Source organism: Xyrauchen texanus, chromosome 21 (genome assembly GCF_025860055.1).
Source record: "Xyrauchen texanus isolate HMW12.3.18 chromosome 21, RBS_HiC_50CHRs, whole genome shotgun sequence".
NCBI lineage: Eukaryota > Metazoa > Chordata > Actinopteri > Cypriniformes > Catostomidae > Xyrauchen > Xyrauchen texanus.
Window position 1 is genome coordinate 24,500,491 of NC_068296.1, and position 25,666 is coordinate 24,526,156.

The following is a 25,666-nucleotide window of genomic DNA, read 5'->3' on the forward strand; positions in this document are numbered from 1 at the left end:
TGAATTATCTAGTGTCTTTTTCTATTTGATTTGTAATATCAGTGAATCTCTATATATATATGTCCACAGACACAAACATGTAATCTGAAAGCATTATTATTTTGATCAATTCTGAGCATGTGCACAAACTATCCCTTCATAAATGCAAATTTCATCTTATTATTAAATTGAACAAGGAGCAGTAGTTTCGCTAAGCCTCTGATTCATCTCCCGGTGGTTTATTTTGCATGATAAAATGATGTTTACTTTTATTGAGGAAAATAAATTTATGCTAGCTATGTTTTCCAGAGAAAGAAACCCATTTAGGGTGCATTCTGTATTTATATTGTTTTAAATAGTAACAAATGTTTTTAAATAAAACTGTCAAATAAAATGAAACATTAAATAACGAAGTGTGTGAAGTTTGATGAGTATAAACGCTAAAAATGAAACATTTAACCGCTACATTAAATATGTTGTATAGGTCTACATCGCCATCTAGTGGTTAAAATGATCTTACATTCATTTTCGTGGATTTTCACCTTTCTCATCTTTGCCCCTCTGTGATGAATAAGCAGTTCTCGACAAAAACACAAATATTCGATCGATTAAACATTTATATTGTCCGGATTTGGTCATTGTCTCCTGAAAATTGACAGTATTTAAGATTTTCAGCTAAAGAATTTAGCAAGAATCTCAAGGCGTTACCTTATTCAGAGTAGTCAAATCAAAAAAGCTTTATTGGCATGATTGTTAACATTTTACAATGTTGCCCAAGCATTTAAAGAAACGTACAATAAATAAAAAGTATGCTTAAAATCGTCATATATAGATATATTTAATTTATAAATTAAATGCCATTTAAAAGACTACGAAACCTTGCTGCCTCGTTTTCACTCCTGTCAAACATGAAATATAGCGCTATACTTTGAACAAGGTCTATATACAAAGGCAAACTTCAAACAAGAATTAGTTATGCACAATTAGTCTAATAGGGTCAAAGGATGTTCTGCTAAATGTCATCTAAAAGCAGCATGTTTGTGTCTGTCAATTTTTTTTTATTTATCTTCTACCCTGATCTCACACCTCTAAAAGTTCTTAAATGTTGCTGTTTGGACACATTTACTGACCACAAGAGTTCAATAGGTAGCTGGTGGAGCTTCATAACAATGGGACAGGTATAATTTGCCTTTTCAGTTTTGAGACATTTATTTTGATATTTTATGTATCTTTTTCTCATGAATTACTTAAAGACAGGCGTTAATATGGTCGACCCAATGCTAAAACGGAAGTGCAACTTTTTGCTCGCTTGTATGCTCAAACTCTCACTAAAATGTTTTAGGGATCATAACACCCACCAGCTGATTAGAATCGAATAATACTGACGTTTTTCTCTGGAAAAAATAAGTGCATAAAGTCTAACCAATATATAAAAAAGGTAAAGATCTTGTGGCCTCTAGTGAGTCTCAAACTGCAGTGTTTGGTGCTCTACACCCTTGTAACCCCATCACTACAGTCAAGTGCAGTGGCAGCATGATGTTCTGGGATTTCTTTTTTTAGCACGAGAAAGTAAAAAGCTTGTTGTCATCAAGGGCAACATGCATGGAGCCAAAATCCATTAGGGGTGTCTGCATCAGTCATTCAATGGCCTGTTTAGCGCACTAAATTTGTTCCAGTATAACAACGTTCCAAAGAATACATGGTTGTAAAATAATAAATGTACAGTAAAAAAGGAGTTATATTTTGGTCTGTTCTCACCCAAACCCAACTGATGACTTCAGAAAACATTGGTTAACCACTGGAGTCGTATGGATTACTTTTATGCTGTCTTTATCTCCTTTTTGGAGCTTCAAAGTTCTGGTCACCATTAACTTGAATTGTACAGACCTACAGAGCTGAAGTATTCTAAAAATCTTCATTTGTGTTCAGCAGAATAGAGAAAGTCATACATATCTGGGATGGCATGAGGGTGAATACATGATGAGAGAATATACATTTTTGGGTGAAGGCTATTGGGCCTTTAAAACAAAGGGACAAGTCTTTCAATATGTCCCACCCAAACCACTTGTTTCAACACAGGAAAGAACACTGTGCACCATTCACTTTCATTGTATGGGGGAAAAAGATGTAATGAAAGTGAAAGTGCATCTGCCTAACATCTTTTGTGTTTTGTTGTGGAAAGAAAGTCATATGGGTTAGGACGAGTACATGATGACAAAATCTGATACCTTTAATTCATTGAAATACATTCAACCATGGATTTTAAAACCACTACTGCTACAAACAAATTTGTAAGTTCAATGTACAGAATACCATTGAAATGTTTGATAGGGAGCAATGACCATAAAATAAAGATAATATAACTGTTGTTTAAGACAACACAATTTGCAAACATCAAATGAGATCCTGATAGGGTGACCAAAAAGAAAGGGCAAATTCCTAAAACAAAAAACAAAACAGAAGATCATTTTAGTCTAAAATGTATCAACTGTCCCACATGGCTGTAGAGGACGTTTTAATCAGATGTACTGAGTGAATCAAGGGAGCAGACGTCGTGGGGGGCGTGGACCTGAACCTGTCCAAAAAAAAAAAAAAAAAAAAGGAACAAGAGCATTAAATATGGAAATATTAATAACAGATTCTTCCAGGCTAAATTCTTTTCTCTAAATACCAGTAGTATTATACAAAAAACTGATAAAGGGCAGACCTGTTGGGGCTCCCATATGAAGGCTCCTAAGTGAAGGTGGTGGTACCCTTGGACCCCGGGGGCCATTCTGCGGTGGGGGTCCATGGATCAGAGGTGGTCCTCGCAATGAATGAGACCCCCGATGCGGCAACAGCCCTCGAGGAGAGTGGAAAACATGAGGTTTATGGTCAAGGAGAAGGCTACGAGTCGGGGATGGACCACGAGGAGGTGTTATGCCTAGAAGAGGTTGAGGTTTGTCAAGAGCATGAGGGGCCAGTGGCCCTCTAGATGGCAGGGAACCAAAAGAAGGACCATGAGAGACTGAGGGGGCACGTGTGGGTGAAGGATCATGAGAGACTGAGGGGGCACGTGTGGGTGAAGGACCATGGGGGGCAGTTGATCTGTGAGAAGGTGGCTTAAGAGTTTGTATGGAAAGCAGAGGTGGTGGTTTTGTCTTGGGATATGAGCCTGAAAACACAGGGAACACTGTTTATATGAAATATACTAAGCAGTCTCAAAGTCAGCTTGAACAATTCAATGGATTATATCATTTGCAATCCATCCTCGTCGTTCCAAACCTGAATGACTTTCTTCCACAGAAGACAAAAGGGAATGTTAGGTTGAATGACAGCCTCAGCTACCATTCACTTTTCATTGCATCTTTTTTTCTATACAATAAAAGTGGATGGTGACTAAGGTTAACATTCTGCTAACATCTTTTGTGTTCCAGAAAATTTGTAATTTCTACGGTTTAGATTTTTTACATTTATGGCTGCATTTCATTCTGTGCCCCACAAACAAACCTTGCAATCCTGTGTAAAGGCCTGGAGATGCATCTCCTGAGCCTGTGGATGGGTTTGTCCGCTCTCTTGGTGGTGGTGGTCCAGAGCCAGCAGGTAGAAGTGGTGGGGGCTTTCCTAAACCTGGAGGCAGACGGTTTATCACAGGAGTCACCTCACTGTCCACTTCAGTGGAAGTTGCTGTAAAAGAAAAGAACAATGCTGTGAATGAATAAATTAACTTAAAAATCATGTCATGAACACCAAAGAGCCTGCTGTCAAAATGTACAGTAAAAAATTAGTTATATTTTGGTCTGTTCTCACCCAAACCCAACTGATGACTTCAGAAGACATTGGTTAACCACTGGAGTCTTATGGGTTACTTTTATGCTGTCTTTATCTCCTTTTTGGAGCTTCAAAGTTCTGGTCACCATTAACTTGAATTGTACAGACCTACAGAGCTGATGTATTCTAAAAATCTTCATTTGTGTTCAGCAGAATAGAGAAAGTCATACATATCTGGTATGGCATGAGGGTGAATGAGAGAATATACATTTTTGGGTGAACTACCCCTTTAATTAAAGGGTATATTGTTTTCACTTGTTTACTCAAAGTTATTACATAAATGGTGTTGATGCTGGAATTTTAGTTTGGAGCCAGGATAGACTAAATTCACAAAGAATTTTCTAATTAAAGACAGATTTGAAGTAGATTGCTGGAACCAACAAACGACAAACCTGTTAGAGAAAACGAGCATTTGAGAATTTGGACCTTTGCCTCAAAACCTTGTCAAAACTCCCTTTGTGACAACTAGCCCCAATATCACTATTCAAAGAATAGCATTTTATCCAGTAATAGACCAGTAAATTGGTTAGGCCGATTAAGCAGCGATGTGTTGCATTGCATTTTGTGATTATCGACATTGCCAATAACTGTGCAACAAGGAAGCGTTAGCTCCCCCTAGTGTTAGCTCCAAAATCTAATACCAACTTTGTCAATAGATGCACAATTTACATTTTGAACCTATTTGAATTACATTTTTAATAAAAAAATGTAATAAACTTGAATAAACATAGCCCATAATGTATGTTTAATTTCAACAATATTGTGCCCATCATACACAAAGAGAAACGTGATAAATGAGAGTTTTCATGAATAGATCACAATAACAATAACTAAATTAGGCCAGAAGGACATGGTATGTTCACCTTGCAGATGGTCCTGGCGGTTTTGAAGGTACTCTGCCAGCGTGCTGAGCTCCTCTGGGTAAAGGTGCAAACCTTCGGCCAGGAGAAAGAGCAGGTGGCGTGTGGCAGAGGGAACAGCGTGGTGCTCCAGCTTGCTGCGCTCCAGGTAGTCCTCTGTCAGCTCAGCCGCCCGCACCGCTGCCTCCGTGGGGTCCGGCTCCTGCCGTGAGCCGCTCACGTGCCTGAACTCCACCATCACAAAATCCATGGCCTGTTCTTTGGGCATGTTTCGATGAACTGCAGAGAGGCAGTGGAAGGGTCAGCCAGAGGATGGAGGGGGTTACATATGGTGCTCAGTGTGAGCCGCTGCAGTCTAAGCAGTGTGCACCAGAGTTCTACCTCATCAGCAACACACTGCAGTGCTAACTACTGCTTAACCAAATTACGACATTACAATAAAGAATGCAGTTAAAGAATACATTCAATAGATTACACATTGGTATAGACTCACAGTTAGATGAAGGGCCAATTTTTGGAGATTTTATTTAGGATTGATATTAAAACTTTCAGACAAACTATTTGACTGTGTGTAACATAAGGAAAGCAATGTGCATGTGAGAATCTTTTGTATTTTTGCTCATTAGTCTTGGAGGTGATTTTATCTCTTATTTTTCAAAATAGCAGCACAATGAGAGGTTTCTTTTTGTTTGTTTTTTTATCCAAATATGCTTAGATGTTGCAATTAATTTAGCAAATGAGCTTACATGTTTTGAAGTTCAATTTTATGGATTCAAGAAATTATATAATTGATAATAGAATTACAGTAATAGAATACAGAAAGGTAAAAAGGTATAAAAACTTTTGAAATATTTATTGAAGACATCTGAGCTCCTTTATTCAATTTTAACAATGTGTGGTGGGCATTACATGTAATATAGAATTTAAAAATAGGAATTAAATCAGGTCTGTTGTTTCAATACATTTCTTCTGTTTTAATGTTGGGGGTACAATGATAATGAAAAAGCACTTTTAATATTAACCTCAATCAGCAGTCACCCATCATTTTGTAGCATCTCACAAAACATTTTTAAAATACTGCATAGGCTTTAATGGAGCACACAAACCAGTTTATTCCTGTCAATTGGTAAATACATAAATAAATAAAATAAATTATACCCCTGCCTAAATATTTCACCAGTGTTCTCTAGATTTGGGGGAATTTCTTATTGCATATTGATTTCTTTGAATAACTCAAAATAATATTCATGTTTTTAAAAAAGCTAATTACTTTTAAAACACTTTTGTTTTGGGTGAGACATAATTTTTTTTTTTTAAATGGGGGTTAAATGGTGTATAATTTTTATGTATATTAGAAAAATTATTTCTTCTGAACAAAGGATTTGGGAGACAACACAACTGCAATCTACCCACAAGAACTCCAGTCAGAAAACTATACGTTTTATGTGGTGCATGTGTGTTTGGAGGAATATTGATAGTTAATTATGTTGAGTGTTAACATTCTACTTTTCATAATGTTCATTACCTAATAATGAGTATAAAAATGCCCACCACTAAGTCAAGATTGCTTAATCTTTAGCTAATGTATAAGATTATTTAACTGAAGTACAAAGAATATTTAAACTGTTTTTGTTGGGAGATAAACTGGACTTACTTTTGAGGGACTCTGAAAATATGATTACAGTGCACGAGGAGAGAGTTACATTAGTCTGCTCGACGAGAATACATAAGGGGGAACCGTCTGAGCGGACATCTTGGAGGGCCCGGGTCAGGCCTGATTCAGCCTGCAGGAAAAGCATTTCCACCGAGAGGCCACGTTCCTGCAAACACTGGCCTATAGATTTGGGGTAATCCCTTTGAAAGAAGAAGAAGAGATCTGGTTATTGAGCACCATGCTTGAGGGCTTGAAGTGAGCAAATGTGGGGGATCATGGTGTGGCCTGGTTTATATCTGCAGTAATGAAGGGCTGAAGATTTACATGTATGAATAAATCAACACAAATCAAGTTACCATTTTAACAATATAAAAAGGTTTTGTTCAGGTTTTTTGATGAACAAATGCTTTTGCTTGATGTTAAGTTGTTTATTGCAATAAAAATTGTCATAGGACACAGTAAGTGAACATTTTTTAAATTTGATGTATTGATTTTTACATATAATTTTACACTAATATGCAGAATTAAACTTTTAACTTTACACTGATTAACACAATTTTAAACTCTAAATTATATTACCAAAACGTAAGTGCATTTAAATTACAAAAACCCTGTAAATAAAGTTTGCAATTAAAAACATTCAAGGGGTCATTGTATGGAGAATAAACTTTTTCTTGATATTTAGACATATAAAGACGTAACGGTACTATAAAAACATTCCCCACATTTAAGAACTCAAAACTTCTTCCCAGTCTAAAAAGAGCATTTATAGTTGCCACCCTGCTGAAACATCTCGTTTTGAAATCTGTGTTCATGGCGTTACGAGACATTGCTCATTTGTATTTATAAGTTCCACAACATGCATCATCGCACCCTTGGACCCACCCACTGGTGCACAGTTCGTATTATAAACAGAAAGAGAGAGCAGGACAAATGGGCATAGTGTGGCAAACTATTCCTGAACACCAAAGGGGACCAGTATGGACTATTTTGAATTATTTTTGTACATAAACTTGCACTAGACAGATGTCTTTAACTGTTGTTGTGCATTTCACGATGCTTTTAAATGACACGGTGTCAAGTTATTACTCAAATAACTGAATGTAAGGTGAAACATTCAGCTGCTCTGCCTCTTGCTGTTTTGAGCAAAATCTCATTCTGGATGTTTTTTAAGCCCATCTGTGATATTTGTCATTGCTGGTGTATGTAAACATACACTAGTGGATGTCTTTTACCGTTTGATGGGTTTCGATGTGCACCTATGTGTGTGAATCATTTCACCGTTCTTTGGACTATGTATCTGCATTTCTTCATCACAACAGCGTAGACTGTGTGTGAACCAGTTATAATATGAATCAAGCATTGCAAAGGAACTTTTATTGAAGGATGGGGAAGATTAAAAACTCTATTGCACCCGCAAAACTGTAACACAATTCAAATAGTTTCAAATATGGCTGTATTTGAGGGGCTGCACAATTTTAGCCAATCATAACAGTGGGTTTCAAACAAAGGGCCAGAAACAGGGTGGAAAATGATCATATATTTCTAAATTATGACTGTGCAAAAAAACTATCCCAACATTATCAAGGAATAAAACTATTTTTTTAAATTTGCATTTCATGACCCCTTTAATTAATAAAGATTCAACTAGATCTATTCATTTAAATGTAATTTAGAATTTGTTTGTTTCAAATTCATGGCATTTGTATATATACAAATAAATCAAATTCATTGTATAATTAAAAATAGTATCATGCATTTCAAAAAAATGTATTGTATTTTTAGATTTAACTAAAAAAAGACTGTTTTTTAGTATGGAATTGTTTAAAAAAAAAATAAGGCTTTGATTGAGCATTTTCAATTTCACTTGTTGTTTTGCATATTATACAACAGGGATTGTGGTTATAAATTAAGGATTGTAAAGGATACAGCTTCCTGGGCACATTAATTCCTTTGTGAGAAGTGTGAAATGTTGTGTAGGAGGGTGAAAAATGTACATAATACCATAAAATTAAGTTTGACTTTTAAATATAGATACGACAGTGTCAATAAATAAAACCAAATTATCCCAAACAAAACTACACATTCTTTCACACTAGTGAGATCTAACAAAAGAGCTGGTGCTGAAAATGTTTGTTACTGTCTGAAAATACAAGGTTTGTTACATGTATTTACACAACTTTTAAGGATTTAGAAGTCAATATAAATGTTTTTAGTATGATTTATTTTCAATAAATACATTTTTTGTTTGGGAAATTAAGCCAGGAGGAAAATTAACACATTTTTGAATAAACTAACACACCTTGAAGAAGAAAACAAATATGATTAATTCCAATGTTTTTTTGTTTAGTTTTTTACTGTGATTAATGGATGTCTCGTCTTTAGTGTTGGTATGCTCGAAATCTGTGTAAATTAGTGACGTCTGTAAATTTGGATTTATAGATCTTTAGAGGTTTGGAGAGAATTTTAAGTAATTTTATGCAGTCGTTTCAATGAAGGTGGGAGCTTTGAACTATGTAAAAATTCTGATCTTTTATACATTCTATTTACAAATTTTTATTTCAAATGTATTCATAACTGTGGGCTGTGCCCCTCGAGTAAAAATGATACATTTTGAATTTCACGAGATATCACACAGATTCCATATAACACAATCATGGTAATGTTTTTGAGCTTTTGAAAGATTAATATGTGACATATTACAATTTGTAAATTACAAATTGATTTTTTTATTTTTCAATGCATATTTAAATCCCTAATTGAATTGTTTACTTCTTAATTACAGAATTGCATGTGCCAGGTTCATGGACGGTTCCTGATGCACATCTTTAACTTAACTAACCGCATCAAGCAAACATTTAACAGGGAGCATTTACACAACAGACAATTTTCAGAAAATGTACACTACAGCATTTCACAAAATGTCTAAGCCAAATGTTTAAGTTCCAGATTTTTACTAGGTTAATGAAATTAAGAGAAAAACAATCACACAAACAGAAAGTAAAGTTTACTTGCTTTTAAAATGACCAATGTGGCAGAATTTACTGCTACTTGTGATGTACTCACAAACTCTGGATGCTGACGGACAGGATGACACAGTCTGCAGGCCGTCTCGCACCATCTCCATGTAGCTGCTGGTACAACTTCTTGAATACGGCAGTGCGTTGAGATGATGGATCATACTCTTGTAGAGAAACAGCTGATACAACACACAAAAACTCATATTAAAGCTTTACTAAAATAAGTGCTCAAATTAATACAATTTGGGATTAAGTGTAGTTTATTTTTATCAAAGGTGTTCAGGATATTTTTAAATGTGACTATTAGCATGTGTGGAGACAAATCTACATGCAATCTTATTATAGTATTGGATTCTATTTTGTATTCAATTATTCATTACAGTTTAGTTTTCGTTATTTTTCACAGTTTATCTGCTAGTTTTAGTTTAGTTTTTTCGTTATCTCAGTGTTTTGTAGTTTCAGTTTAGTTAGTTTTTATTTTTTATGTCTGCCAAAGCTGAGCATTTACTGATGTCATTCAAAAAGTCTAATATTACGACATTTCTCCGGGCAGTCCCGTGTTACCTCTATCTAGTGGTATTTTCATGTAAATGTTGCACATAAACTGTAAATATGGGAAAAGTGACAAAGCTTGATCCACATTGAATCCATGTGAATATCCTTAAATGATTATAAATCTTACTAAACTAATATATAGAGAGTACACAGTTAAAGGGATAGTTCACCCAAAAAAATACAATTCCCTTTTAATTTACCCTCATGTCATCCCAGATGTGTATGACTTTCTTTCTTCTGCTGAACACAAATGAAGATTTTTAGAAGAATATTTCAGATCTGTAGGTCCATACAATGCAAGTCAATGGGGGCCAAAAGCACATAAATGTGTCATAAAAGTAAAGCACACGACACCAGTGGTTCCATTATATCCATTTTTAGAAGTGATTTGATAGGTGTGGGTGAGAAACAGATCAATATTTAAGTCCTTTTTACTATAAAACTTGACATCAGCGGTCTCCTGGGCAATCATGATTTCAAGCTGGATTATATTTCCCAGCATCATCTTGCACTCTGCGAGCTCTACTAGTTTGTGTAATCAGGAATGATCATGATTTCAAGCTTGAAGACTACAATTGCACGTGTGCAGTTAAAAAGGAGTTAAATTTTGGTCTGTTCTTACCCAAAACAGAATAGATTACTTTGGAAGACATTGATTAAACCACTGATGAATACATTTTGTGCTGCCTTTATGTGCTTTTTTTGAGCATCAGAGTTTTGGACCCTGTTGACTTGTATTATATGGACCAACAGAGCTGAAATATTCTTCTAAAAACTGTTGTTTGTGTTCAACAGAAGAAAGAAAGTCTGGCATGGCATGAGGGTGAGTAAATGATGAAAGAACTTTCATTTTAGGGTCAACTATCCCTTTATCTTATTGAGGTTTTAAATTGATGATTTTATTTTTGGGATGTTTGGCAGATTTCATTTTATGACCACTGTTGGGAAAAGCAATGGTAAAAATGACAGAAATTTGAGGTAAATCTTGTTAAGGTTATAAAAAGTAAATTAACTTAAAACTTACTTAAAGTGTATATGAAAATATAAAACATTATTCCAAATACTTTGTAGATATTTTCTAGATTTTTTTTTTTTCCTCTGTCCCACTTTACAAGAACTGCTTATTAAAATCTGGGATTTGTTTAAAAGAGGGTCTTCAAATGTTCTACATCCCAGTATTGAAAATGTCTTTGGTTTGTCTAGTGTTTTTTGATTTTGACAAAGGTAGAAGACATCTTAAGCTTTCTTTAAAGGTATAATCTCAAGTTATGTGTCGTTTAGATCATAATTCAAAGTGTCAAGGAAAGTATAATTTACAGTATTGTCCCACTTTGCCCATTCACCCTAATATAAATAAAACTTAAATGAAATTGGAAATCATTTTTATTTTAGTTAGTTTTGGAGTTATGAAAAAGTATTTTAGTTCATTTTTTTCCAACAATTTGAGTTTTAGTTTTATTTTAGTTAACGAAAATGATTTTAGTTAGTTTTCGTTTTCGTTTACTATAATAACACTGCTCTGAGACTTAAGGAACACAATGTCATTCTCCAGAGTAGGCACAAAAATAGCAGTGAGAAAAGTTGTTTATCCAAAAAAAAAAAATAATACATTACCAGTTGACTGATGTGTTGAATGCTCATTGTCTTTTGTGCCAGAGTAGTCAGTCACTTCTTTCAAGCTTTCAAAACTGAACATTTAGGGGAAAATGGAAAAAAAGCAATAAAAGTGAATGGTGAGTGAGACTAACGTTCTGCCAAATATCTCCCTTTGTGTTCCATTCAAGAAAATCATACAGCTTTCGAACTTTCAGATGAATAATCAATCACCTTCTTTAGCCATAAATTGTGAAAAAGCAAATGTAGATTTAGGAGAAATGGGAGATGTCCCATATATACTACCATTTAAAAATGTGGGGTCATTTGACTGAAATGTTTCTCATGATCTTAAAAATCTTCTGATCTGAAGGCATATGCTTAAAGGTTTGAAATTAGTTTTGTAGACAAAAATATAATTGTGCCAACATATTAATTTATTTCATTACAAAACAAAAATTTAATAAAAATAAATAAAAAGAAGTTTTTGAAATTGATGACTTGGACAAAATAATAAAGAAAAGCAGCCAATAAGTGCCCAACATAGATGGGAACTCCTTCAATACGGTTTAAAAAGCATCCCAGGGTGATACCTCAAGAAGCTGGTTGAGAAAATGTCAAGAGTACATGTCTGCAAAATCTATGCAAAGGGTGACTATTTTTGACTATTTAAAATATAACATTTTTAGTACCTAAATAATTCCCATTTTTCAATGTATGTTATTCCATAGTTCTGATGACTTTACTATTATTCTAAAATGTGGAGAACAAATTAATAATATAGAATAAGTGAACCCAAACTTCTGAACGGCAGTTTATAAGAGAAAATATCAGTGCCATTACACCTTGTTGACCCATTTTCTGTCAGTTATTTCTCTCGTCTTGGGTACCTCTCAGATTTCTGGTGATCCTCTTTTCTCTCGTCCCTCATAGGATATGGTTGTCTTCTAAAAGACCTGAGAGGGTTTGGCCCACTGCATAGTAAAAAACAACTTAATAGTGATTAAAAAAAAAATAACTATATGGGAGATCACAGAGTATTACAATGTTAGAGGTTGTGAGATGTCTCAAAACCTAATGAGCTGCCAATCCAGAATGTTCAAAGCACACCTAGGTTATAATGCCCCAAAGATGTTGTCTAGAAGTAGGCAGATCTCTAGGTTTTGAGACACAACCACTGTCTGCAAATACATGTAGAGGTATATACCCTCCTCCACTGTTTGGCGGTGGTAATATGCCCCCAGCCTTCTTCACCCACGACGACATTTGAATTCTTTTGAACAAACGGAAGGTTATGCAACATAATAAACAAAAAAACAAAACGTTAGATTAAAACCAATATCGCAGTACACAAGACCCAATAGAGTTAATGTCCCAGCAAATCTCATAACAACACAAGGCGATTTAACCATTGATTTTTCTATTTATCTAAACTGTCTATGGTTAAAACAATATACTATATTTGCAATACTTAATCAAGTTATAGTTATGAAAGGAAAGGAAAAATAAAAAATGAGTATTATGAAACCCATCTTACCAGCGTAATCTTCAGTTATTTCACTGCTGCTTTAATAAGCGTGATACAATGTTAAATCTTTACATGCAATGACATTATATTATTTCAACAACAAAAAAAAATATGAATACTTGGTAAATAATTGGCTGTGGATACTAATGAAAATTACACGTAAGGGCTCACGGTATCTTTTTGAGAACCTGCTTCCAAGCCGTTCTTCTGACTTCTTCCTCACGAATAATGTGTATTTAGAGAAGAGTGGAGTGCCTCCCACTGGATAGGAAGCCAAACGACGAGATCAGTGAGGAATGACGTCACGACACAGGGAGCTCAAACCTGCTCATGGAGATTTGGGTTTGTTGGTTTGGATCCAAGTCTTATCAACTAGATCAGGGGTGCCCACCACTGATCTATATATATAACTGGATTGCTCATAGAATTCTAAACTGCCAGCAGTAGGTGAAGCTACCGGAAGTGCTCTGGCGGCCATCTTACTATTCCCTACCGACAGAGGGCATCGCGGCATGTGCAGCGTTTAACCGCGAAACAACAATCACTTAAGGATGCGGCTAAAGTGCCCACATGTTGTAATTTATGACTACCGGTATGTACATATTAAGCACACATTAGTCGTTATCCCCATGTAGAGTGGGCATAACGATCATAATCTTTAATAATCAACGGTAAAAATACAACACCAAAGTGTATTAATACCCCTTTTTAAAGCAAAGTTATCCATCTGCAGATTGTTACAGGATGCAATGTTTCTCTGCCTTCATAGTTTAAATATGTTGATGCTCATTGTTCATAATGTTGACAAATTATACAACTGCATAATTTGCCAACATTATTAACCATTTTTGACTAGATTATATAGTAAATGTGAACTAATTTAGTGGGGGGCATGCACATCAACAAGTTTTAAAGTTGTTAATAAAAACGACTAGCTTTGTGTTGATATTGTAACTATATAGACAGTACCTCTTCAGAATAAATCCAGAAGAATCAAATATAAAAACGTAGTATACACACAAGTTCATATACAGTATGTGTGTGTATAATATACACTCGCCTAAAGGATTATTAGGAACACCCGTTCAATTTCTCATTAATGCAATTATCTAATCAACCAATCACATGGCAGTTGCTTCAGTGCATTTAGGGGTGTGGTCCTGGTCAAGACAATCTCCTGAACTCCAAACTGAATGTCAGAATGGGAAAGAAAGGTGATTTAAGCAATTTTGAGCGTGGCATGGTTGTTGGTGCCAGACGGGCCGGTCTGAGTATTTCACAATCTGCTCAGTTACTGGGATTTTCACGCACAACCATTTCTAGGGTTTACAAAGAATGGTGTGAAAAGGGAAAAACATCCAGTATGCGGCAGTCCTGTGGGCTGAAAATGCCTTGTTGATGCTAGAGGTCAGAGGAGAATGGGCCGACTGATTCAAGCTGATAGAAGAGCAACTTTGCCTGAAATAACCACTCGTTACAACCGAGGTATGCAGCAAAGCATTTGTGAAGCCACAACACTCACAACCTTGAGGCGGATGGGCTATAACAGCAGAAGACCCCACCGGGTACCACTCATCTCCACTACAAATAGGAAAAAGAGGCTACAATTTGCAAGAGCTCACCAAAATTGGACAGTTGAAGACTGGAAAAATGTTGCCTGGTCTGAAGAGTCTCGATTTCTGTTGAGACATTCAGATGGTAGAGTCAGAATTTGGCGTAAACAGAATGAGAACATGGATCCATCATGCCTTGTTACCACTGTGCAGGCTGGTGGTGGTGGTGTAATGGTGTGGGGGATGTTTTCTTGGCACACTTTAGGCCCCTTAGTGCCAATTGGGCATCGTTTAAATGCCACGGCCTACCTGAGCATTGTTTCTGACCATGTCCATCCCTTTTATGGCATCCATGTACCCATCCTCTGATGGCTACTTCCAGCAGGATAATGCACCATGTCACAAAGCTTGAATCATTTCAAATTGGTTTCTTGAACATGACAATGAGTTCACTGTACTAAAATGGCCCCCACAGTCACCAGATCTCAACCCAATAGAGCATCTTTGGGATGTGGTGGAACGGGAGCTTCGTGCCCTGGATGTGCATCCCACAAATCTCCATCAACTGCAAGATGCTATCCTATCAATATGGGCCAACATTTCTACACCTTGTTGAATCAATGCCACGTAGAATTAAGGTAGTTCTGAAGGCAAAAGGGGTCAAACACAGTATTAGTATGGTGTTCCCAATAATCCTTTAGGTGAGTGTATACACACACACACACACACATAAATTAATTTACCTTTACTTAATGGAATTATCCATTTGCATTCATTTCTGGAATATGTACATGCCAGCTTGTGAGAATTTAATTATTTCAACAATCCCCTGATCTTTTAAATCATAATTAGAAATAGGTTTATTGACATATGCACACAAGGAAATCATACATATTTATTTGTTCAATAACAAAAGCTTCCAAGTACACACAAAAATTGACTTAAACTGAACAATACAATAAAAATTTGCAGATATGTGGGAACAAATCTGCTAATGGATTTAACAACAATCCCACATTATTCAGCTTTCAAAAGAATGGTAGCAAGACATGCCATCAGAGCTAGTGGCAACAGTTCTCCACCGGATAGCACAGTGACACTGGAGGCAACATCTTCTGATATGCATTTCAGGCAGTGACATTCAGCCTGAAACAGAAGACACAGAGAAAAACATCACTGTATGTCGTCCCAGCTTGTCCATGTTCAAAGAGGCTGTGGTAGGGCACATAGCAGGCTTTGCAGTTAAAACCACTATGAAGATGATTCTGTGCACTACCTGTTTATCAGCACTCAGTGTCGAGAGCTCTTCCCAAGATGAACACACTGATCGACATGAAGTCCTGAGGTGGATTTATAAGACCGTCAGACAGCGTCCTGAAAGTCTGCAAGACAGCTGAGAGATTTCTTCAACAGCACACACTCACAAGGCCCATCTCTGTCCCCACAAAGGTTCTGGATCTCCATGGTGGTTCTGCATTCAAGGAACTTGAGGCAAACATGTTCAACCTAGAACCATACAACAATCACATCTTCATCCTCAGTGCATTGCAGAAAGCTGCACAAACATCAGGCTCCACTTCATTGCCAAGGAAACATCACAGTCCAAACGGCTTAAGAAAACTCTGGGCAAGCTTGTACTGCAAAATAGAAGAAAAAAGAAAAGTTTGATATAAAGATCAGGAGCCGGTTGCACCAGCTATACAAAAGTTTAAACTTAGCTTAGTTGTGGCGTAAATGAGCAGGAAGTCACAATTTACGCACTACTAAATAATTGAGCATGCACCATTAAACTTCAGTATGACGTAACCCTAAGTATAAACTAAATATTTACGGAAGACTCCGAGCAGGAGTAACCGATGGAATAAAAAAGCAGACTGATATTTTATGACATCAATAAGCTCATGTTTTGCATAACAGGCATCAATCAAATAATTGTGATTATGACAATTAATTGTCTGTTTTAGGTGTTTCATATATATGATGATTTATTACCATACAAACTCACTAATTCATTTATACAAATTTTTACAAGCTTGAGTCATATAATAAAATAAGGGTATGATTTCCTTTTCAGGCTTCAAAAACATATGAATGACAGTCAAATATAAAAGTATAAAATGTTAATTAAAATAATATCTTAATTATCAAAATATGTCTCTCAAGAGAGCTGCTCTTGTGACGTCCGCAGTTACGGTTACGTAAGCAAACAAGGTTTGTATATCAACCGTAACAAAATCAACTTAAGACCTTACGCACAGCTATTTACTCAACCTCATGTCCTTCCAAACCTGTATGACTTTTTCTGTGGAACACAAAAGGTGACATTTTAAAAAAAAATTTTGTCCATATAATGACAGCTGTTGGTGACCAAAACAAGCTATTTTGCACACCATTTACTTTCCTTATATGGAATACAAAATACATTTTTGGGGGTTCTGCAAAAGAAAGTCACATGGATTTGGAAGGACATGAGGTTGAGTATATGATGACAGAATTTACATATGTGGGTCAACTTTTCTATTAATATTAAATGTTATAACTATCTGAAACAGTAATTTTATGAGACTTATATTGCATGTTGCAAAAGTATCTTCATTGCAAATAACAACAGATAGTATAATATTTTTTACTGTCAGCCTGGCTTCACTGAAGAGCTGTTTTAACAATGTCTCCTCATACAGCTTTTCCTCCTGTTGCAAACCAATTCCAGTTTTATCTAACATTCAGTGGGGTGTTTATTGAAATCCAAACGGCTAACTCACCTTGTTTAACTTCAACAATATCCATGTGCTCCTTGTCAGAGCTGGACTAAAAAGAGAAATCGGCCCGCTCGGTTCTCCCGATGGCCAGTCCACCCTGATCGACCCCAAAGTGCGTCGGTCCACCGGAAAAATGTCCGGTAGGCTAGATTACCAGTCCAGCCCTGCTCCTCGTCTATTCCTGCTCCTCGTCTATTCCAATTGATCACTTTATAAATGATGCCCGTGAGCTGGTCCGGTTTCAGGCGTGCACTGCAAAAACTACAAATCACACACAGAGAATTAATGCAAGCCCACATTATATCCATCTATGTAACCGGTGTTGATCTGCAATTAGATATTCAACTTGACCAAAAAAAGCTAACTTGATGAGTTATACTGTTATTCATTGTGGTTATTTTCCTAAGTTAACGTTAGCTGCACAGCTAATATTCATTTATCCTAAGAAAATAACCACAATGCACGTTCAACGTAAACAAAAGTTACAAAACATAATTATGAATTCAGAATAAAAACTTTAAAGCCTGCCAAAAAAAGGCTACTGATATCTTACCTCAGTTTCTTAAACTTGTTTCTATTGAGGTAACACGTGCGGCGCTGAACGTAATGCTGCTGCAATAAAGAGTAACATAACACGCTCACATTTAGAATAAGCAGGGGGAAAAAATGAAAGTCAAAATAAATAATGAATTACATAGTTAGGAAGATTGCATTGTGATGCAGTGTATGCAGACGTAAAACATTGTTTTTAATGTGACTGGATAGGTAAAAATTACTCACCAAAACAGACGATTTCCCATTGACACCCAGAAATACAGAACGTTAGGGAATACCAAGATGGCGGCGCAGTAGCTTCACTGTTGTGACGTCATGAGCTATCCAGTTATATATATAGATCAGTGGTGCCCACACTTTTTTGTGTGATGATCTACTTTTAAATGACCAACTCAATAAGATTTACCAACTAAAAAAAACACAGTTTCATTTAAAATAAGAAAATGCTTGTTGGGACTACTGCATGTATCCCTACATGGAATTCATCTTCTAATTAATAAAAAAATATATAACAATGTTCAATGTTGATATCATTCAGTTTTAACACTAAAATAGATTATAGCCAGGGCATTTACCTTATTCTGATGACGAGTAAATGTTGACCAGGCCAGGTTTTGTTTATTCAGTTGCCATGACAACTAGGTTTGCGCATATGCGCCTTCCAAGGACTTCTTAAACAGAGCGCGAAATTGCGATGCTACTGCCCGGATTTTAGGCATGTTCTCAGAAGTCCTTGGAAGGCGCATATAGTAGTTGTCATGGTAACTGAATAAACAAAACTCGCCTGGTCCATATTTACTCATCAAGTGCATGTCAGACAGAAACTAAAAGAAGGAAAGACATTATATTTATTTTTATTAAAATTTTACGAAAGTACATTTAAATTTTGTGCGATCTACCAGCATTGCCTTTGCGATCGACTGGTAGATCACGATCAACATATTGGGCACCCCTGAACTAGATCATGAAACAGCCTAAACAAGGTCTTTGGGCTCACTTGAACATTTCAAGTAGGTGTGCATAAAGCTAGTTATATATTTTTCTGTCTTCAGTTTTTGTGTACACTTCCACTATATATTAGGCCTATAGTCTAATTACTGTCCCTCAAACAATTGCACCACTAACAAAAAAGTAGCAGAATGGTCCTACACTTGGCGGGAAATGTGCATGTACCATTGCAATAGCGATGCATGTTTTGAAGCACCTTGAGGTACATTGTAAACACCATACATATATATACATATACATACACTCACCTAAAGGATTATTAGGAACACCTGTTCAATTTCTCATTAATGCAATTATCTAATCAACCAATCACATGGCAGTTGCTTCAATGCATTTAGGGGTGTGGTCCTGGTCAAGACAATCTCCTGAACTCCAAACTGAATGTCAGAATGGGAAAGAAAGGTGATTTAACCCTCCTATTATCTTTGGGGTCAATTTGACCCCATTCAATGTTTAACATATGTAAAAACATGTTTTTTTTTTTTGCTTCAGATTTAATGACTTTTCCTAATTTAATGGGGACAACTCTGTAAACATCAAATTAACCTGCTGATATTTTTTCAATGTCCTGTACACATTTTGTAGCATCGGTGTTCCTTGGGGTCATTTTGACCCCAGGCTCTTTTAGCTGTATAAAACAGAAGAAATATTAAAATTTCACACACATTTGTTTTGGTTGTTTTATTGAGGTCACTATAACATGTTATAATTTTATAATGTTCATTACAATTTTACATATTCAAAAAACTTCCCTCTGTTTTAGGGCTCTAACCTAACATAACCATATCTGTAGTATTGCGAGAACCACTAGTAGTTCACATGACATGGGACATAATTCTCATGAGAACTTTGATGTTTCCCGTGCCATGGGGGAGGGGAAAACATAATTTTTGCGAGAACTTTGATATTTCCCGTGCCATGGGGGAGGGGAAAACATAATTTTTGCGAGAACTTTGATATTTCCCGTGTCGCGGGGGAGGGGAAAACATAATTTTTGCAAGAAATTTGATATTTCCCGTGCCGTGGGGGAGGGAAAACATAATTCTCATGGTTTACCAAACAAAGGGAGGAGCAAACATTATAAAAGCATGAACAGAAGCCTTCTAAACCATTTCTCTTTGTGCTCTGTGTGCTCTCTATGTTCTCCATCTCTCTCATTTGAAAATGACATCTAAGCAAAGATTTTCTGTCTATGAGATTTTGTCACAGTTTTTTGACAGTGAAAGTGACATAGAGGAGAATGTATCTGAGACCGATGATAATATTGAGGAGGACCCTGATTATGAGGCATCCTCCTCAGATGAGAATGATACTCCTAATGTTGACCCTCCTGTTGTCTCTCAACCACCCACAAACCCATTACCTTCCAAAAATGGAAAGTTATCATGGTCCCGCTCACCACCTGAACGACAGGGTAGACTTAGTGCTGCTAATGTCATCAAAATGGTTCCAGGGCCCACTAGATATGATGTCAGCCATGTCCAAGATATAAAATCAGCATTTGATCTTTTCATCACACCATCAATTGAAAAGGATGTACTTGAAATGACAAACTTAGAGGGTAGGCGTGTGTATGGGGAAGGTTGGAAAGACTTTGATGTGACTGACTTGCAAGCCTACATTGGGTTGCTCATTTTGGCAGGAGTCTACAAGTCAAAAGGAGAAGCAACAGCAAGCCTTTGGAATGCTGACACTGGAAGGGCAATATTTCCAGCCACCATGTCTCTAAAGACATTCCATGTTTTCTCCCATGTCATACGCTTTGATGACAAAGAAACAAGACAGGGCAGACATTAGCGTGACAAACTCGCAGCAATATGGGTTGTATGGGACAAGTGGGTCCAGCGATTACCCTTTCTTTACAATCCAGGCCCCCACATCACGGTGGATGAATGTCTGGTTCCATTTCGTGGGCGCTGTCCTTTCAGACAATACATACCAAGCAAACCAGCCAAATATGGCATAAAAATATGGGCCTCATGTGATGCACAGTCCAGCTATGCCTGGAATATGCAGGTGTACACGGGTAAATCCCCTGGAGAAGCACCTGAAAAAAATCAAGGCATGAGGGTGGTACTAGACATGGCTGAGGGACTGAATGGCCATAACATTACATGCGATAATTTTTTCACATCGTACGCCCTGGGTGAAGAACTGCTAAAAAGGAAGGTTACCATGTTGGGGACAGTGAGAAAAAATAAGCCAGAACTTCCCTGTGACCTTCTTGCGATGAAGAACAGGAAGGTAACATCTTCAATGTTTGCCTTCACTGAAAAGGCCACTGTCGTCTCCTATTGCCCCAAGAAAGGGAAAAATGTCCTGCTAATGAGCACTATGCACAAAAATGCTGAGCACTAGAGAAGACCGAAAACCACAAATGGTGCTGGATTACAATGAGACAAAGGGAGGGGTTGATAATTTGGACAAGGTTACAGCCACCTACAGCTGCCGACGCATGACCACTTGTCATTTTCTTCAACATCATTGATGTGAGCGCCTACAATGCCTTTGTGTTATGGAGTGAAATAAACAAGGACTGGAACAGCGGAAAACTGAGTCGAAGGAGAATTTTCTTGGAGCAGCTGTTTTACGAGCTAGTGAAACCTCACATCGAGAGAAGACGGTGCCTTCCAAGAGCATCAACAGCTGCTGCAACTGTTGTGAAGGACATCCAAATGGAGACGCACACTCCATTGGTTCAAACTGCAAGCAGGAAACGTGGCAGGTGCCAGGTCTGTCCCAACAGAAATGACACCAAGACCAGCAACACTTGTGTGAAATGCAAAAATACATCTGCAAGGAGCACACACACACTTCCTGCACATCATGTGCAAAGTAGTGCAGACAAAAGGCTGGAATGTACCTTATGGAGATCTGTAGGAAAAAAACAATATGCTGTTCATATTCTGTCTATGCTGTTTGTATTCTAACTCATAGTTTTTGCATAAAGCACTTACAGTCTCATAAAACAATTCCTGACAAAATGCTCAAATTTACTTTTTAGAGGTGGTTTTGTAAATCCATCTTTTTCTTTCTTTCTCTCTTTCTTTCTCTGGTATGTGTTCCTTACTGTTGTTCTGATGGCAATGATGTTCTGTTTTAGAAATAAAATCCTTCTGAATGTTTAAAATTGTTTGTTTTCTTGGGGTCAAATTGACCCCACACATTATGTATGTTGCAATCCTTGATAACAAAAAGGACTGTTATGTGTTCCTTACTGATGTTTTGATTGTAATGATGTTCTGTTTAAAAATAAAATCCTTCTAAATGTTTGAAATTGTGTTTTTCCCGGGGTCAAATTGACCCCAAACATAACTCGTGTTACTATCCTTGATAAAATAAATAGTTTTTCTTTCCAAATGTTATAGATTACAAAAATCTATACTTATTAAGAAATATTATAAAACAAATAAAACACCAAAAATATATGTACTTTTCTAATTTTAGGTCAATCAGTAAGATTTTATGGTGATTTGTAAATTTGTCCATATACGTGCAATGGGTATTCTGGATGTTTAAGGGGTGGGGAGGGGGGTGGTGGGTGGATGTCAATTTAAAAGGTTACTTAAGAAGTCAACAAAGACATAAATTACCTGAGACACAAACCTTTGTAAAAAAAAAAATCATATTCTGGAGGTTAAAAATTTTTTATCAGATTTGAGGGTAACAGGAGGGTTAAGCAATTTTGAGCGTGGCATGTTTGTTGGTGCCAGACGGGCCGGTCGGAGTATTTCACAATCTGCTCAGTTACTGGGATTTTCACGCACAACCATTTCTAGGGTTTACAAAGAATGGTGTGAAAAGGGAAAAACATCCAGTATGCGGCAGTCCTGTGGGCGAAAATGCCTTGTTGATGCTAGAGGTCAGAGGAGAATGGGCCGACTGATTCAAGCTGATAGAAGAGCAACTTTGCCTGAAATAACCACTCGTTACAACCAAGGTATGCAGCAAAGCATTTGTGAAGCCACAACACGCACAACCTTGAGGCGGATGGGCTACAACAGCAGAAGACCCCACCGGGTACCACTCATCTCCACTACAAACAGGAAAAAGAGGCTACAATTTGCAAGAGCTCACCAAAATTGGACAGTTGAAGACTGGAAAAATGTTGCCTGGTCTGATGAGTCTCGATTTCTGTTGAGACATTCAGATGGTAGAGTCAGAATTTGGCGTAAACAGAATGAGAACATGGATCCATCATGCCTTGTTACCACTGTGCAGGCTGGTGGTGGTGGTGTAATGGTGCGGGGGATGTTTTCTTGGCACACTTTAGGCCCCTTAGTGCCAATTGGGCATCGTTTAAATGCCACGGCCTACCTGAGCATTGTTTCTGACCATGTCCATCCCTTTATGGCCACCATGTACCCATCCTCTGATGGCTACTTCCAGCAGGATAATGCACCATGTCACAAATCTCGAATCATTTCAAATTGGTTTCTTGAACATGACAATGAGTTCACTGTACTAAAATGGCCCCCACAGTCACCAGATCTCAACCCAATAGAGCATCTTTGGGATGTGGTGGAACGGGAGCTTCGTGCCCTGGATGTGCATCCCACAAATCTCCATCAACTGCAAGATGCTATCCTATCAATATGGGCCAACATTTCTAAAGAATGCTTTCAGCACCTTGTTGAATCAATGCCACGTAGAATTAAGGCAGTTCTGAAGGCTGAAGGGGGTCAAACACAGTATTAGTATGGTGTTCCTAATAATCCTTTAGGTGAGTGTATATATATATATATATATATATATATATATATATATATATATATATATACACACACACAGTACTGTGCAAAAGTTTTAGGCACTTAAGATGTTTCACAAAAACATTTGCCTTAAGATGGTTATATCTTCAGCTTCAATGTGTCAATAATATAAATGCATTTTAGTCTCCCAAACATACTTTTGTAAATAGAAATGATTAGAATAGAAGAAGAGGGCGCATTGCCTCCCACTGAACATTGTGTCAGTCTGAGATGACATGAACAGACAGAAGCAATTGAGACAAATAGATAGCAGAACTGTGACGAATTCTCCAAGAAGCTTGGTACATCCTATCTGCCAATAACCAAGAAAAAGGTGTCCAGGTGTATCTAGGATCATTAGGACTTTTTTTAAAGGCAAAGGTGGTCACACCGAATATTGATTTAGCTTGTATATGTTTGCTGGTCTTTTTAGTGATAAATGAAATATATTTATTTTATTATTTTTTAAGACAACCTCACTATGCAACATTTTTCACAAGTGCCTACAATTTTTCCACAGTACTATATATATATATATATATATATATATATATATATATATATATATATATATATATATATATATATATATAGACACAAGTAATATGAGTCCACTGGTTAAATCCATATCTTCATTAGCGATTTGCTAGGTGTGGGTAGAAACATCAATATTTAAGTTATTTTCCACTGTAAATCTCCACTTTCACTTTCTTTCATATTTTGAAAGTGAAAGTGGAGTTTTCTAGTAAAAAAGGACTTAAATATTGATGTTTCTTACCCACACCTATCAAATCAGGTGTAGCTAACAGTTCAAATTTCCCACGGTTCGGTTTGGATCACGGTTTCGGTATTGTTCGGTATTTGCTGTTCAGAAAAAAATATTACTTCAAAATCCAAAGAATACTCTACTTGTTAAACACTTCAACAGGGTTGGCCATAAAAAAAAATAATGATTTTACAACAGTTACCATAGTTTAATCATGGTATTTGTAGTAAAACCATAGTAACCACAAAATCAATATGGTTACTGTCATTGTTAAAATATATAGTAAAATCATGATTACTATATGAATTCGGCAGTATTATTGTTATAAAACCATGGTTAGTTGTATCAAAAACATGATTTCTGCTGGTTACTTCTGGTTCATGGTTACTACAATATTACTATAGTAAAACCATGGTTAATTTTCATCAAGGTCCTTAACTATAAAAACAAAGCAAAAAATTATCTAATTATTGAATCAACATTTAAAATGAATACTTGTACTTTAATTCTACATGCCTCAACATAAAGTGTATTTAAAATGTAATATTCAACATTCACAATCTGTACACCACTATAAAAGGAAACTTGCTATAAAAATGTATACAAGAAGGGATGTTGTTTGATAATGTGGCTCGGGTATTTTAATCATACGTGAAAATCCCACATATGACAATGAACACCCAAGCGCTTTAGCTATTGTTTGATGTCTGTCTGAATTAGCACCGAGTGTCTGCTTAAAAACGGATGCAATTGTGTGCAGTTTCGGCTCATTCTTTCTCCGGGTGATATCGGCGTAAATGATTATTCATGTATTAATGTATTACTATAATGGCATTTTAATGCAATTAATCAAAGCGCATCATTGACGCTTGCATGCGTGATAGATTACAGCCGTGCAAGGAAACAGGAAGAAATCGTTTGTGCGTTTTAAACCCTCGCTCGCTCGCTTTTTTTTTTTTTTTTTACATTAATTACCAGTATACGTCACTCGCGTCGAGCGACGTCAAACAGTGCGAGATTAAATTTAACGAGTTTTTTCTCGAAACACAACGACTTTATTCTCGATATTTAATGAGTTTATTCTCAAGATTGTATTTCGACTTTTTCTCGACATTTAACGGTTTAATCTCGCATTATAATGACTTTATTCTCGATATTTAATGAGTTTATTCTCAAGATTGTATTTCGACTTTTTTCTCAAAATTTAACGACTTTAATCTCGCATTATAATGACTTTAATCTCGAGATGGCTTTATTTTTTTTTATTATTGCTTG

At 36.5% G+C, this 25,666-nt stretch overlaps 1 protein-coding gene and 1 pseudogene across 4 annotated transcripts; one reads left to right on the forward strand and one right to left on the reverse strand.

Moving 5' to 3' along the window:
* Positions 1-706: 706 nt before the first annotated feature.
* Positions 707-13,237, reverse strand: LOC127661883 (nuclear receptor coactivator 5-like). Of its 4 annotated transcripts, none has more exons than XM_052152831.1 (11): positions 13,171-13,237; positions 13,009-13,034; positions 12,679-12,744; positions 12,362-12,445; positions 11,493-11,566; positions 9,370-9,502; positions 6,304-6,503; positions 4,653-4,928; positions 3,469-3,645; positions 2,687-3,133; positions 707-2,554 (listed from the first exon to the last, which is right to left on the reverse strand). In XM_052152831.1, exons 3-11 carry the CDS (start codon positions 12,735-12,737, stop codon positions 2,517-2,519), a joined length of 1,488 nt encoding a protein of 495 aa, XP_052008791.1. In that variant the 5' UTR covers positions 12,738-12,744; positions 13,009-13,034; positions 13,171-13,237; the 3' UTR covers positions 707-2,516. The 4 variants fall into 4 exon arrangements, with proteins under 4 accessions (XP_052008791.1, XP_052008792.1, XP_052008794.1 ...); XM_052152832.1 differs by having other exon boundaries at positions 13,009-13,037; positions 13,157-13,226; XM_052152834.1 differs by having other exon boundaries at positions 13,157-13,224.
* A 6,801-nt stretch (positions 13,238-20,038) lies between these two features.
* Positions 20,039-21,822, forward strand: LOC127661476 (piggyBac transposable element-derived protein 4-like; annotated as a pseudogene).
* Positions 21,823-25,666: the final 3,844 nt, after the last annotated feature.

Coding starts and splice junctions, on each gene's coding strand:
- LOC127661883 (XM_052152831.1), bottom strand. CDS start 12,737: ATGTCGTCGTGGGTGAAGAAGGCTGGGGGCATATTACCACCGCCAAAC. Junction 4,929..6,303: donor ATTTTCAGAGTCCCTCAAAA/GTAAGTCCAGTT, acceptor GCCTCTCTGCAG/TTCATCGAAACATGCCCAAA. Junction 2,555..2,686: donor TCATATGGGAGCCCCAACAG/GTCTGCCCTTTA, acceptor TTTTTTGGACAG/GTTCAGGTCCACGCCCCCCA.